Source organism: Protopterus annectens, chromosome 14.part0 (genome assembly GCF_019279795.1).
Source record: "Protopterus annectens isolate FY-2018-M chromosome 14.part0, PAN1.0, whole genome shotgun sequence".
Taxonomy (NCBI): Eukaryota; Metazoa; Chordata; order Ceratodontiformes; family Protopteridae; genus Protopterus; species Protopterus annectens.
This window is the reverse complement of record NC_056748.1, coordinates 774,385,330-774,398,358: the sequence shown is the minus strand read 5'-3', so window position 1 is coordinate 774,398,358 and position 13,029 is coordinate 774,385,330. Positions and strand designations below refer to the sequence as shown.

Genomic DNA, 13,029 nt, shown 5'->3' with positions numbered 1-13,029 from the left:
GGTGGAATTAAGAATTATTTAGCAGGACTGACAAAGGATAAAATATTGCAGAATAGGGGGAATCTCAGAGCACAAGAAGAGGATCAACTGCAGAATGCTACACAGAAAATAAGGGACTACCTCAATAATATACACGAGTTTAGAAAGACTGCTGTTAAGCAACTGTTTTTTGATGGTAACACTACAGCACAAAAACTTTTTAGCACAACGACTCTGGCAACAGGAAGTAGAAAGGGCTGTCTCCAAGCTTAGCGAGTCTATAACAAGGAAAGTAACAAGAGATCCTGTAAAGGAATTAGAAATATTTCAGAAATTCTAAGAAAATCTGTATAAAGGAGAGAAATATGGAAATCAGGAAACAATAGAAATGGAAATGTTTATAGAAGAATTAAATATGCCAAGGTTAGAGATAGATGAGGCTCAATTACTAATGGTTAAGATAGGAGGAGATGAGATAAAAATTGTGATTCATAACCAATCTCTAGGAAAATCCCCAGGAATAGATGGTGTTTTTGTGGAAGTTTGGAGGCTAGGAGGGAAAAAATAACATATGGATGGTTTTGTTTAACAGTATTTTAAAAGGAGGAAAAGCACTAACATCCTGGAAGAAAGACATCATAGCTGTAATACCTAAAGTAGGTAAAGATCCATCGGCTCCAGCTTCATACAGACCCATTTCAATACTAAACTATGACTATAAAGTGTTCATGTCTATAATGGCTAAAAGAATGGCAAAACTGATGCCAAAATTGAAAGATCTGGATCAATGTGGTTTTGTGGAGGCAAATACTCAACAACATTAACAGAGCATTTCGACGTTTCTGGCCACGCCACACCTCCACACCAGCGCTACCATGGGTCAAAAGGGGGCAAGATTTAGCCATTCGCATATGTGGTTTTCATCATTCGGGACGTTTGCATTTCGGAGTTTGCGGAAGCGTGGTCGACCTTTTTGAGATCGCCATTATAAAGGTAAACCCTGCACACATATCTAACAGCACTTTGGAGAATTTCAAGTTCTTCACTCACATCTTTGTAATGTGAGAGGAAACCAATGTACTCAGTGAAAACTACATAGACATAAGGAGTACATGTAGAATTCACACAGAAGGCATGTCAGCCAAGAACCAAAATGGAGAACCAAGCACTGAAAGGTAACACTGTTAACCACTGCTTCATTGAGTCATTCAGTCATGTAGTAGTATTTTCATTTCACAACACAAATTAAATTTATGTACTAAACACACAAATTTTAGGTTACAGATTTCAATTGCAAATTTACAAGTGCACTGTATAAGGAATCACATTTTCACTTACCCTTTCCATGAGGGGAAAGATTTTAGGCTTTGTCTTGTAAATGTCACCAATCCTTTGGGCACTGTAAAAGAATAAATGATATGATTAGTTATCATGCTTTGGCAATCATACAAGCATGAAAATCTGGGTAGGTTTGATCATAATGGTTAAGGTCTTTACCTTATAGACACAAAGTACAGGATTTGAATCTGACTTTGGGTTGGTGTCTAGGCTTAAAATTTCTCCTTAGGGCAGTTAGCCTAGTCACAGCTATCAGCCTATGAATCCATGAACCTAAAGCACATTTAAACTGCTTGCAAATCTAACCAATTACTTTAAAAGCAATCAACAACTTGCAAACACTATTCTAACATAAATATGACTACTTGATAATCTATCAGGTATAATATTGGAAATGTGCTCTATGAAATACACAACCTGGTATTCATGTACAACCCTTTGTGCACTGTGCATAGCAGCACTATGACATCCACATCCAAATTCCTTAAGGACTTGTCTTTGCAGCATTCAGTAAATAAATACATTAGTATATTAGACTGCTGACACATTGGAAGCTTCTGCTGCATGTCCTGGCTAGAAGCATGGACAGCAGATGCATTGCTATACAAAGTACACATAACCCATCCCATTCCCCTCCCTTACTTGCAGTTCAGTCCCCTCATCCACTATCCACCAGTGAAGTCATGCTCTAAACTACTTGTAATATTATACAAAAAACTTTCACCATCCTCCACTCAGGTATATCCACTGCTGTCGCCAGTTTTATGTAAACTACTACCTCTCATCTTATAATCATGTCCCACACTGCTCAAAGTTTTAAGTAATTTGTCACCTCACTTCTGCCCTGCACTACCTACACAGAATCCACCAGTCCTCATCTGCACTGAGGCAGGGTGCTTGGATCAGAAACATACAGTGCATGCATTTTTTTTTTCTTCTAAATGCACCTTGCCTGCTTTCTATGGAAGCTGTCCATTCAAAAATAATGTACAGGCTCAGAAGAAAATTCATCTGCATATCTTTCTAATAATGATATTTGTGCTGCAGCTTGCTTTCACAGTGAGGTGTTTCAGCTCAGTTAAGTATATCTTTGAGTTACAATTAAATACTTTAAACTATTAATCAGTAGTCATACCAATCGTACACTGTGCGATACGGCCATAACCTCATACCAGATCCCAGTCTGCTAATACTTCTTGCCATACGTCTTTGGGGACAAAAAGACATGTCTAATAAATGCCATTTAGCCAAAACTAAAAAAGTCTGTGATGCTGGTCAGTAATATACATTCCAAACAATGTGGCTATAGAGGTCAACTTCTTTCATTAAGAAACTGATGCAGGTACAGCTGAAAGATAAACAGGAAAGGAAAGAGTGTGGAGGGTATGAATGGAACACAGATGGTCAGGAAAAAAAAAAGCATGGAGTAAGTAAAAAAGAATGAAAAATGATAATGGGAAGAACTAAATTTTAGAGCAAAGGCTTGTGACAACAGGAAAATCATACAGAACAGAAGTAATCCAAACATGGCTCAATAATACAACAAGACAGGACTATGTTAGTGCTGGATTATAAAAATAATTAAAAAGGACATACAAGGCACTGATGCAGAGTAGGTGCTTATATAAGGGATAGGATCAGATACTACACAACAGATGATGAGAAGGAAAATACAGTGGGGTATGGAGTAAATTGAGGTCCCATACAGGAGTTGGTGCTCTCCTGGGAGGCCTTCAATTTTTGGCCCTTCTGAGATACTGTTTTAGCAATGGATGAGAAAAGAGGGGAGGCTCTGTGTTGTAATGAGCCGAAATGGCAGAGGCATGGATTTTTATTGAAGAAAAAAATAGGCCCTTGTCAAGCTTCTCAGTTAAGTATTGTAAAATCTGAGGAATATTGGGCCTTGCTGTGTCTATTCCTTGTGCTTGGCTCCAAACACAGAATCTCTTCCATTTATCAGCATAAGATTTTCTAGTACTAGGACTTCTGGCTTCCAAAATGACATCCATCACAGGTTTACTGAGAGATGTGGTTTGAAGAATTAGTTGATGAGCCATGCTGCAAGATTCAGAGTTTGGAGCTGAGTGTGCAGAATTTGATAGTTCTGCTGAGACAATAGATGAGGTGTTTGAGACCAGTACCATGGAAGAAGGTGTGTCATATTCCTTAGAAGCGGGTACAGTGTTGGTGAGGCCAGTCTGGAGCAATTAGAATCATTTTTATTTTTTCCTGTCTGACTTTTAAGTAAGACCTTGGAGAGTAGAGGCAGAGGGGGAAAGGCATAGACTGATAGGGTTTTCCAGCTGAAGGATAGAGCATCCACTTTCCATGCTTTTTTGTGATGAGTTCTTGTGCAGAATTTGTCCAACTGATAGTTTTGGGAAGAAGCAAATAGATCTATGTCTGGGCTTCCCCATTTCTGTGTTAACATGCTGAAGATTTGTGGATCCAGTTTCCATTCGTGCGGGTCCATAAGATTTCTGTTTACGTCATCTGCCAGAGTATTTTGCTTTCCTGGCAGGAATTGAGCTTGAAGATGTATTTGGCAAGTCAAGGCTGTGTTCCACAAGGCCATGGCTAGTCTGCAAAGGGGGTAGGAATGGGAACCCCCCTGCTTGTTTATGTGCCACATAACTGTGGTGTTGTCCGTCTTTATCAGTAGTTGTCCTGGATGAAGTAAGTCCTTGAAGGCTGTTAGAGCATTCTGAACAGATAGCATTTCTTTCTGGTTGATGTGCAGATGCATTTGGTTTGGACTACATTTGCCCTGAATGCAACTCCCTGCCATGTGGGCCCCCCAAGCATAGTCTGATGCGTCTGTAGTTAGGGTTTGGGTGGCAGGAGGGAGAGTGAATGACAGTCCCGTGTTTTGGTGACATGTCTCTGCCCACCAAAGAAACTCCTGTTGTAGGTAGGGAATGAGAGGAATCATTTTTTCCAGGCTGTGACAATGTTGACAGCATAAACTTTTTAGGTACTACTGAAGTTTCCTCATATGCAGCCTCGCATATGGAATTAGTAGAATGCAGGATGCCATGAACCCCAAAGCCTGCAGAATTTGTCTTGCAGATAACTGGGTTTTTGTTGCCATTTGTTTGAAGTATGTTGTCAATTGCATTTGTTTGTCTGGCATGAGGTAAGCCATCTGGGCAGTTGTATTCAAGCTTGCACCCAGGAATGTAATTATTTGAGAGGGTACCAGCTGTGATTTCTTTTCGTTTATGGTGTACCCTAGGCACGCTAGAAGCCTTTTTACAAACGCCAGATGTTGAAGAAGAGTGTCCTTGTCCTCTGCCTGAATGAGACAATCGTCCAGATAAGGATAAATTTGAATGTTTCTTTGTCTGCAGAATGCAATTACTGGTGCCAGGCACTTTGTAAAAACCCTGGGTGCAGTAGATAAGCCAAAGGGCAGTGCAGAGAAGTGGTAATGCAAAAAACCTCCTTTGAAGCGGAGGTATCTTCTGCAAGATTCCCTTATTGGGATATCCAGGTATGCCTCTTTTAAGTCTAGAGTTACTAACCAGGCATTCTTGCCTAGCATAGGCAGTAGCTGTTGTAAAGTCAGCATTTTGAATTTTGGAATGTCCAGGAACGTGTTCAGAATCTATAAGTCCAGTATTGGACACCATGATTTGTCTTTTCTGGGTACCAGGAAAAGTCTTGAATAAAATCCTTGTCCTTTTTCCTTTTCTGGTACCGGTTGAATAGCCCCCATATCCATGAGGGACATGGCTTTTTTCTGGGCCTCTGCCCACTGGTTTTGTGACAGATCTGGCAAAGTATGGAAATTAAATCTGTACCCCTGGGATACTAAGTTTAATACCCACTTGTCCTGGGTAATTAACTGCCAATTTTGAGCATGAAGTACTAGTTTTCTCTCCAAGGGGGCTGCCAAAAGATAAGTGCTTGGAGAAGGTAGAGGAAAGTCACTGAGACTTTATTGTAGGGTTGTGCTTTGTTACCTCCAGATTTGGAGGTGAAGGCACTGGCTCTGTTGGACACAGGAAAGGACCAATTTTTAGTAGGCCAGTGCCTACTGAACCTGGGTGGCTGCACTTGCAAGAAATCTTTCACAGTTGCATAGATTTAGCTTTGTTTTCCATTTTCTTTAAAACCTCTTCTGCCTTATTACCAAACAGGTTATCATGCTGCAAAGGGGCATCCAACAATTTAGCTTTTACATGATCAGGCAGATTTTGCTCCTTGAGCCAAGCATGCCTTCTTATCACAGATCCAGTTATGGCAGCCCTGCAAGAGGCCTCCAAGGAATCAAAACCACATTGCAAAGTATGCTTTCCAACCTGTTCTGCTGAATGCAATAAATCCTGTAACTCTATTTTCCACGCAATCAGAAATCAACATCATTTTTTTGTTTCAGTCAGCCCATAACATGCTGTTGATATTTAAGCATATGAAACTGGCAGTTTAAAGCCCTGACTGCCAAGGTTGCAGACGTATAAACCTTCTTACCCCATCTATCCAGTGCCCTGGGATCTCTATCAGAAGGGGTAGGATTTTTGGCTGTAGAAGCCTTAACACCCTTGGGACCCTGAGAAATAGTCTCAGGATCAGCAGCAAGATTTTTGAAATTAAATTTGTGGGAGTCAGGAACCCTGTAATATCAGTCTGGCTTACTAGGAGCCAGAGGCAGAGAATCAGGAGCCATGCTTGATTCCGAAAACACATCAACAATGTCTACTACAGGAGGTTTTGCCAAAGGCCTATGCTGAGGAAGAAGGAGGACATTCCTAAGCCTCTTTTTTGATTCAGAGAAGTCCTGACTCTCCCAGTGAAAATGTTCCCTTAAAGTATGCAAAGTCTCTCCAAAAGAGTAATCCTCAGGAGGAGATGCAGATGGGATGGATTCCTCTGCATCAGAAACCTCATAAGGTGGAATAGAAATTCCTTATCAGAAATGGATTCGGAAGAAATGGAAACCTGATCTGAAGATTCATAATCAATGCCTTGCCTAGGCCTGTTAGTGGGAGGGGGGTTGGGAACCCCTGATCATGGTAATTAAATCCTCAGCCATTTTGATCATTGATTTTTTAGGCATAGGGGCCTGAGCACGTGGCTCATGCTTCGGTTTTTTAGTAATAGAAGTTGTTTTTGATCTTATTTTTGTTGATGGCGTCGGTTTAATATAGAAATGTTGAGGCCTGAAAACACCCTCAGAAGCCGGTGCCTGCTCAGCAGCTCCAGACCCTTCCAAGGGAGAGACATCCGCAGGTTCAATACTTTGCAAATCTCGCGGCATACCGGACTCCGAATGGGTCTCAGTAGAGGCTTGCGACTCTAAAGTAGCAGGTATCAGGGGATGCAAAAGCACCTCACTGAGTACCGGCGACTGGCTTAGGAGAAGCTTCGTTGTCGGTTTTGGACCTCGACAGTCTGTCTCTGTCTTTTTCCTTGCGTTTTTTGTGAACTCCGGTAGTCGGATTGCTAACAGACAACAATTCAGGGTAGTTAAATCTTGAACCAAAATATTTTGAAGCAAAAATATACTGATGCTTAATAGTGCGTTGGTTAAATTTAGCACAAAACCGACAGCAAAGCACGTTGTGATCAGGGCCTAGGCAAGGAATACAGTACAAATGAAAATCCTTATGAGGTATTTGCTTCCCACAAGTAATGCAATTATTAACTTTTACTGACATCGGTAAGGAGCGAGAAAAAGTTTCCCCAACGGGGTATGTTGCTTAAGTTTGAAGACTTCGGTTCTGAAACTCAAAAACGAAAATTTCAGGAGTCGGCCGACCGGCACTTGCGAACTGCTTCTGGCGTTGGTTGCATGTTTTATACCCCTGACATCATGGAAGACGAGACAGCAACCGATGCAGGACCCAAGACTTTGTTATTCAGGCCGACTGAGGGCAACCTGCCAGCAGATTACCCTATGACTGCAAAAGTGAAACACGAAGAACATCTGAGCTCCCCAGTCACTCCACAGCCCCAGGATAAGTGTATTAGTCCAGTGCCATTCAAGGAGGGACAGTTTAGTGAAGAAGGGGAAAGGAGGGAGGAAAGAAATACTGCAACATGGAAGAGAAGGACATCTATGGTTATGGTAAGATTTTACACAACTATTCTATGCCCTTATATTCTCATATTGCAGTATTACAAACTCTTGGGTGAATGCCAAAGCTCAAAGGGAAGAAGAGGGTGGAGGCTTGGAACTGTTTTCTAGGAATCCATGGAGGACTGCCCTACCAAATCCTGCCCTTGATTTGGAAACATGGTCCAATTTGCAATGTTTGGTAAAGAAGTGGACAGAGGTCCATGTAGCTACTTCTAAAATGGAGGCAGTGTCCAGCCCTTTAAAGAAGGCTCCAGATGAAGCATAGCTCTTGTGGAATGAGCCTTAATTTCGGATCCTAAGGATTTACCATGGTATGAGTAGCAGAAGGAAATTACCCTGGACATCCAGGCAGAAACAGTCTGCTCTGTCAATGCTTTCCCCAGAACCCTGGGGTGAAAGAAGGCACACAACTGTTCTGGTTTCCTGATAGACTTGGTCTTGTCAAGGTAAAATCTAAGTTGTCTGTGAACATCAAGGGAGTGTAAAACTCTTTCTCTGTCATTCTGTGGATGAGGGAAGAAGATGGGGAGATGAATAGCTTTGTTTAAGGAGAAATCATTGACCACTTTGGGCATGAAGGAATAACTGATCCTAAGGGTTACTCTGTCCTTGTGGAAGGTGAGCAAAGGGGAAACAGGTATGACTGCCTGTAGCTCTGACACTCTTCTGGCTGATATCAAGGCTACCAGAAGCACAGTTTTCTAAGTGCAGTGTTTCAGTGAGGCCTTTAGTAGCTGGTTCAAAAGGGGGCCACTATGAATTTCTCTAAAAAAATAGTTCAGGTCCCGTGGTGGTGGAATGGGATTTCTGGGGGGCCGGAGATGCAGCACTCCCTTTAGGAATAACTTTGCAGGCAATCGAGATGCCAAAGAGTGATCTAGAGGCAGACAAGCTGAAATAGCAGCAAGGTGGGCCTTAACAGAGGAGCATGCCAACCCTGTCTGCAATAATTCACACAGGTATGACAGTACCAAGGGGACATCACCCTGAAAGAGGTCTAACTGCCTTTGTAGACACCACATGGAGAATCTTTTCCACTTCAACAAATAAAATCTCCTAGTATTAGGTTTTCTGGCCTCCTGCAGGACTGTCAGCACTTCCTCATTATAAAGGTGCCTGTAAGGGATCAAACTTCTATCACCCACAGGGTAAGGTTCAACGACAGTCAGTTAGCATGGATTAAGGGGATCCCTTGTCCTGTGTGAGAAGGTCCACTCTGTGGGGTAACTTATGGTGATTGCCCCTGGCTAAATGCAGAAGGAGGGGGAACCAATGTTGTCTTGGCCAAAAGGGAGTCACCAACAAAATATTTGGTTTGTCCTGCTGGATTTTCTGAAAAAGTGGGAAGGGAGGAATGCATATAGAAACATCCCCTTCCAGGAGATTGAAAAGGCATCCATTGCCCTTGCCAAGGGACTGGGTAGACTGATGCAAAATAATGGAAGTTGCCTGTTCAGAGGGGAAGCAAACAGATTTATCTGGCATGCACCCCATTTGTGGATTATGTCCAAGAACACATCCCTGTGGAGCATCCATTCATGGGACTGTGACATGGACCTGCTTAAGGTGTCTGCCTGGGTGTTCTGATCTGAAGGGATATATACTGCCTGCAGAGTGACCACCTGCTGGGCCACAAGCTCCCACACTTGGACAGCTAGTCTGCATAGCAAGTAAGACTTTGTTCCCCCCTGTTTGTTCACATACCACAGAACTGTAGTTGTCTGTGAACAATTTTAGGGGGCCCTGCTTCAGGGTATGTTGGAAAGTTTTCAGGGCCAGTAGAATTACTCTCATCTCCCTGACACTCATATGCTCCTGTCTGACCAAGTGCCCTGTACTCTTAGAGAGCCCATGGCCAATCCCCATCCTAGATCTGAGGCGTCTGTGTAAATCTAAAGTACAGTTTTGTACCTACCATAAATGTAGATGTTCGAGTGCTAATACAGCTGCAGTCATAACAGATGGGTTCTCCTGCCGTCAGGAGGGTCCTCGGTCGGCCGAATTCCAAAGTCTAGGTCAGCGTCGGTTGTGTCGCTTTTTTTCTGCGGCGTCGGTGTGTCCGCTTTTTCTCTGACGGCGTGCGACAGGGGTATATAAGACACAGCCAACGCCATTTTCTTCAGTCTTTCTTGCCCCAGATGTCAGGTGCCCCCAGAAGGAAGGCAAAATATATATATTAAAAAAAAAAAAAAATATATATATATATATATATATATATATATATATATATATATGATATATAATCATGCATTGCAATATAATCAAAAAACAGTAGTTGCAAGCAAATACACCATAGAAGGATAACCCAATCAAGTTGTGAGATGATGAGTTAGCCACTAGGTCTGTACCCAGAGGGGAAGGAGGGATGGAAACCTGGACTGCAGCTGTATTAGCACTCGAACATCTACATTTATGGTAAGTACAAAACTGTACTATGTTCATCGTGCATACAGCTGCAGTCACAACAGATGGGTAGAATCCCAAAGCTACGCACAGGGTGGTAGGCACTAGGTGGAACTGGGAGGAGCCAGAATGCCCTGCAACACAGCAGTGGCAAAGCCTGCTCTAGTTTTGGAGTATAAAGGTAGGTAGTAGTGTTTAGTGAAGGTATGCACAGAACTCCAAGTGGCTGCCTCCAAAACATCTTTGGTAGGGACTCCTCTCAGGAAGGCTGCAGAGGTAGATGTGGCCCTTGTGGAGTGGGGTCTGATGCCTGCAGGTACAGATTTACCATGAAAGGAGTAACAAAACCGTATGCAGTGGCCTATCCATTTTGAAATAGTCTGTTTGGAAATTGGCTTCCCTTGAGCTCCTACAGCATAGGACACAAGGAGTTGTTCTGATTTCCTGAAAGGCTTTGTTCTGTCCAAATAGTAACGTAGCTGTCTATGGATGTCTAAGGAATGTAGCAGCCTTTCCCCTTTGTTTTGAGGATTGGGGTAAAAGGTAGGTAAGTGTATGGCCTGATTTAAAGCTACCCTGGATACTACCTTAGGAATAAATGACGGGTTGGTTCGTAGGGAAACCCTGTCCTGATGGAAAATGAGAAAGGGCTGCACAGCCATGAGGGCTTGTAGTTCCGAAACCCTATGAGCTGAGGTAATGGCCAGAAGGAAAGCTGTTTTCCAGGACAAATACTGCAAATCTGTTGAGGCAGCTGGTTCAAAGGGAGGCAATGTTAATTTTTCTAGAATGTAATTAAGATCCCAGGCTGGTATTGGTTGTTTCCTTGGAGGTCTTATATTCTTAGCCCCTCTGAGGAACTGTCTTAAGAGTGGGTGGGAGAATAATGGTGGATCAGTGTTGTATTCAGCAGAAATGGCTGAGGCATGGATTTTGATGGAGGAAAATGAAAGTCCACTGTTCAACAGCTCAGCTAGATACTGTAATATCTGAGGTAAATTCAGTTTTCTAGGATCCTGGCCTTTTTTCTCATTCCAAGTGCAAAACCGTTTCCATTTTGCGGAGTAAGCCTTTCTAGTAGATGGCCTTCTGGCCTCCAAAATGACATCCTGGACCTCCTTGGAGAGTAGGGTCTGTTGTGGTGTTAAGGAATTTTCCATGCAGCCAGATTGAGTGTTTTCAGCTGACTGTGAAGAGTTTTGTAGCTGTGCTGAGTCAGTAGAAGAGGCATTAGAGGTAGGGTCCAGGGAGGAGAATGTGTTAGGCTCCTCAGGATGGATACCAGTGTTGTCTTGGCCTCTCTGGAGCGATCAGTATCATCTTCGGTCTGTCTGCTCTTGCTTTCAAGAGCACCTTGGGCAGAAGAGGCAAAGGTGGGAAGGCGTAAACTGTCCGTGCTGCCCAACTGAAAGAAAGGGCGTCCACTCTCCAGGCCTTTGAATGGAATGTCCTTGAGCAGAATTTTGTCAATTGATGATTCCTGTGGGAGGCAAAGAGATCTATGTCTGGCCTTCCCCACGCTTGGATTATCTTTGTAAACACTTGAGGATGCAACTTCCATTCGTGTGGGTCTGTCACATTTCTGCTTAGATTGTCTGCCAGCGTGTTTTCCAAACCTGGCAGGTATTGTGCTTGAAGTTCGATTTGCCATTCCAGTTCCAAAGTGACATGGCCAGCCTGCACAGGGGGTATGAATGTGTTCCTCCTTGTTTGTTTATGTACCACATTACTGTGGTGTTGTCTGTTCTTATCAATAATTGCCCTGGATGCAGGAGGTCCTTGAAAGCTGTAATTGCATTTATCACTGCTAGCATTTCCTTTTGATTGATGTGAAGGTGCTTTTCTTTTTGGGACCATTTGCCCTGAATGCACCTGTCCGTCATGTGTGCCCCCCAGGCGTAGTATGAAGCGTCTGTTGTGATGACTTGATTTGCTTGAGGCTTGCAGAATGGTAGACCTGTGTTTGTTTGGCATGCTTGGGCCCACCATAGAAATTCCTTTTGCAAACATGGGATTAGTGGTATTATTGTTTCCAAACTGTGGCTGTGTTGAGACCATAGTTTTTTTTAGGTACCATTGAAGTTTCCTCATATGCAACTTTTCACATGGGATTAGAAGAATGCAAGATGCCATGAAGCCCAGAGCCTGCAGGATTTTCCTTGCAGTTAGCCTGGTACAATTTGCTAGTATTTTGAAGTACTGAGTTAGTTGCCCTGTTTTCTGGTAAGATAGGCCATCTGGGTGTTTGTGTCCAAGTTGGCACCCAGGAAAATTATTTTCTGAGATGGTGTTAGCCTGGATTTCTCTTTGTTGACTGTGTATCCCAGAGAATTCAATAACCATGTTACATAAGCCAGATGTTCCAGAAGTATGTGTTTGCTGTCTGCTTGGATCAGGCAATCATCCAAATAAGGGTAAATTTGTATCCCTTGAAGTCTACAGTAGGCAATTACTGATGCCAGGCATTTCATGAATACTCTGGGCGCAGTAGATAAGCCAAAGGGCAATGCAGAGAATTGATAGTGGATTGAACCTGCAAGAAATCTGAGGTATCTTCTGCAGTTTTGTCTGATTGGGACATGCAGGTATGCCTCCTTGAGGTCCAATGTTACCAGCCAAGACTCCTTGCCCAGCATGGGAAGAAGCTGCTGTAAGGTGAGCATCTTGAATTTTAGTAGAAATGTGTTTAGGATGGATAAGTCCAAAATGTGTCTCCAATCGGTTCCCTTCCTTGGTACCAGGAATAGTCTGGAATAAAAACCTTGACCTTGTTCATGAGTAGGTACCTCTTGAATAGCTTTCATGTCCATGAGCTTTGAAATTTGTATTTGAGCCTCTGCCCTTTGATTGTGTGGCAGGTTCGGCATGCCTCTCATTTTTGGTAGAGTGTGAAAATGAAATCTGTAGCGTCTGTTTATAATGTCCAGGATCCATTTGTCTGTTGTGATAATATGCCAATTTTTTTTAAATAATGCCAGTTTTCCTCCCAAGGGTGCTGCCAGCTGAGACTTGCTTGGCATGCAAAGGGGAAAGTCATTGGGTTTGTTTCCTGTATTGTTGTGCACTGTCTTCGCCACCTCTTGGTGCTGGAGTTTGCCATTGTCTGCCTCTATATGATCCTTGAGATTGTCCTCTGCCCCTTGTGCACTTGTATCTACCTCTTTGGGGCTTGTCCGTGGCTGGAAAGGGCCAGTTTTTTTGAAGGCCAATTTCTGCTAAAACGTGGT

The 13,029-nt window shown here is 42.9% G+C and overlaps 1 protein-coding gene across 2 annotated transcripts in view; it reads right to left on the bottom strand.

Annotated features, from left to right (window-relative positions):
- PARG (poly(ADP-ribose) glycohydrolase) overlaps positions 1–13,029 on the bottom strand; it is a 2,766,579-nt gene that overhangs the window by 1,054,929 nt on the left and 1,698,621 nt on the right. For both annotated transcript variants that reach the window (XM_044056515.1, XM_044056516.1), the window contains exon 11: positions 1,318–1,378. In XM_044056515.1, coding sequence (XP_043912450.1) covers positions 1,318–1,378 — 61 coding nt within the window. The remainder of the gene's footprint in view (positions 1–1,317; positions 1,379–13,029) is intronic.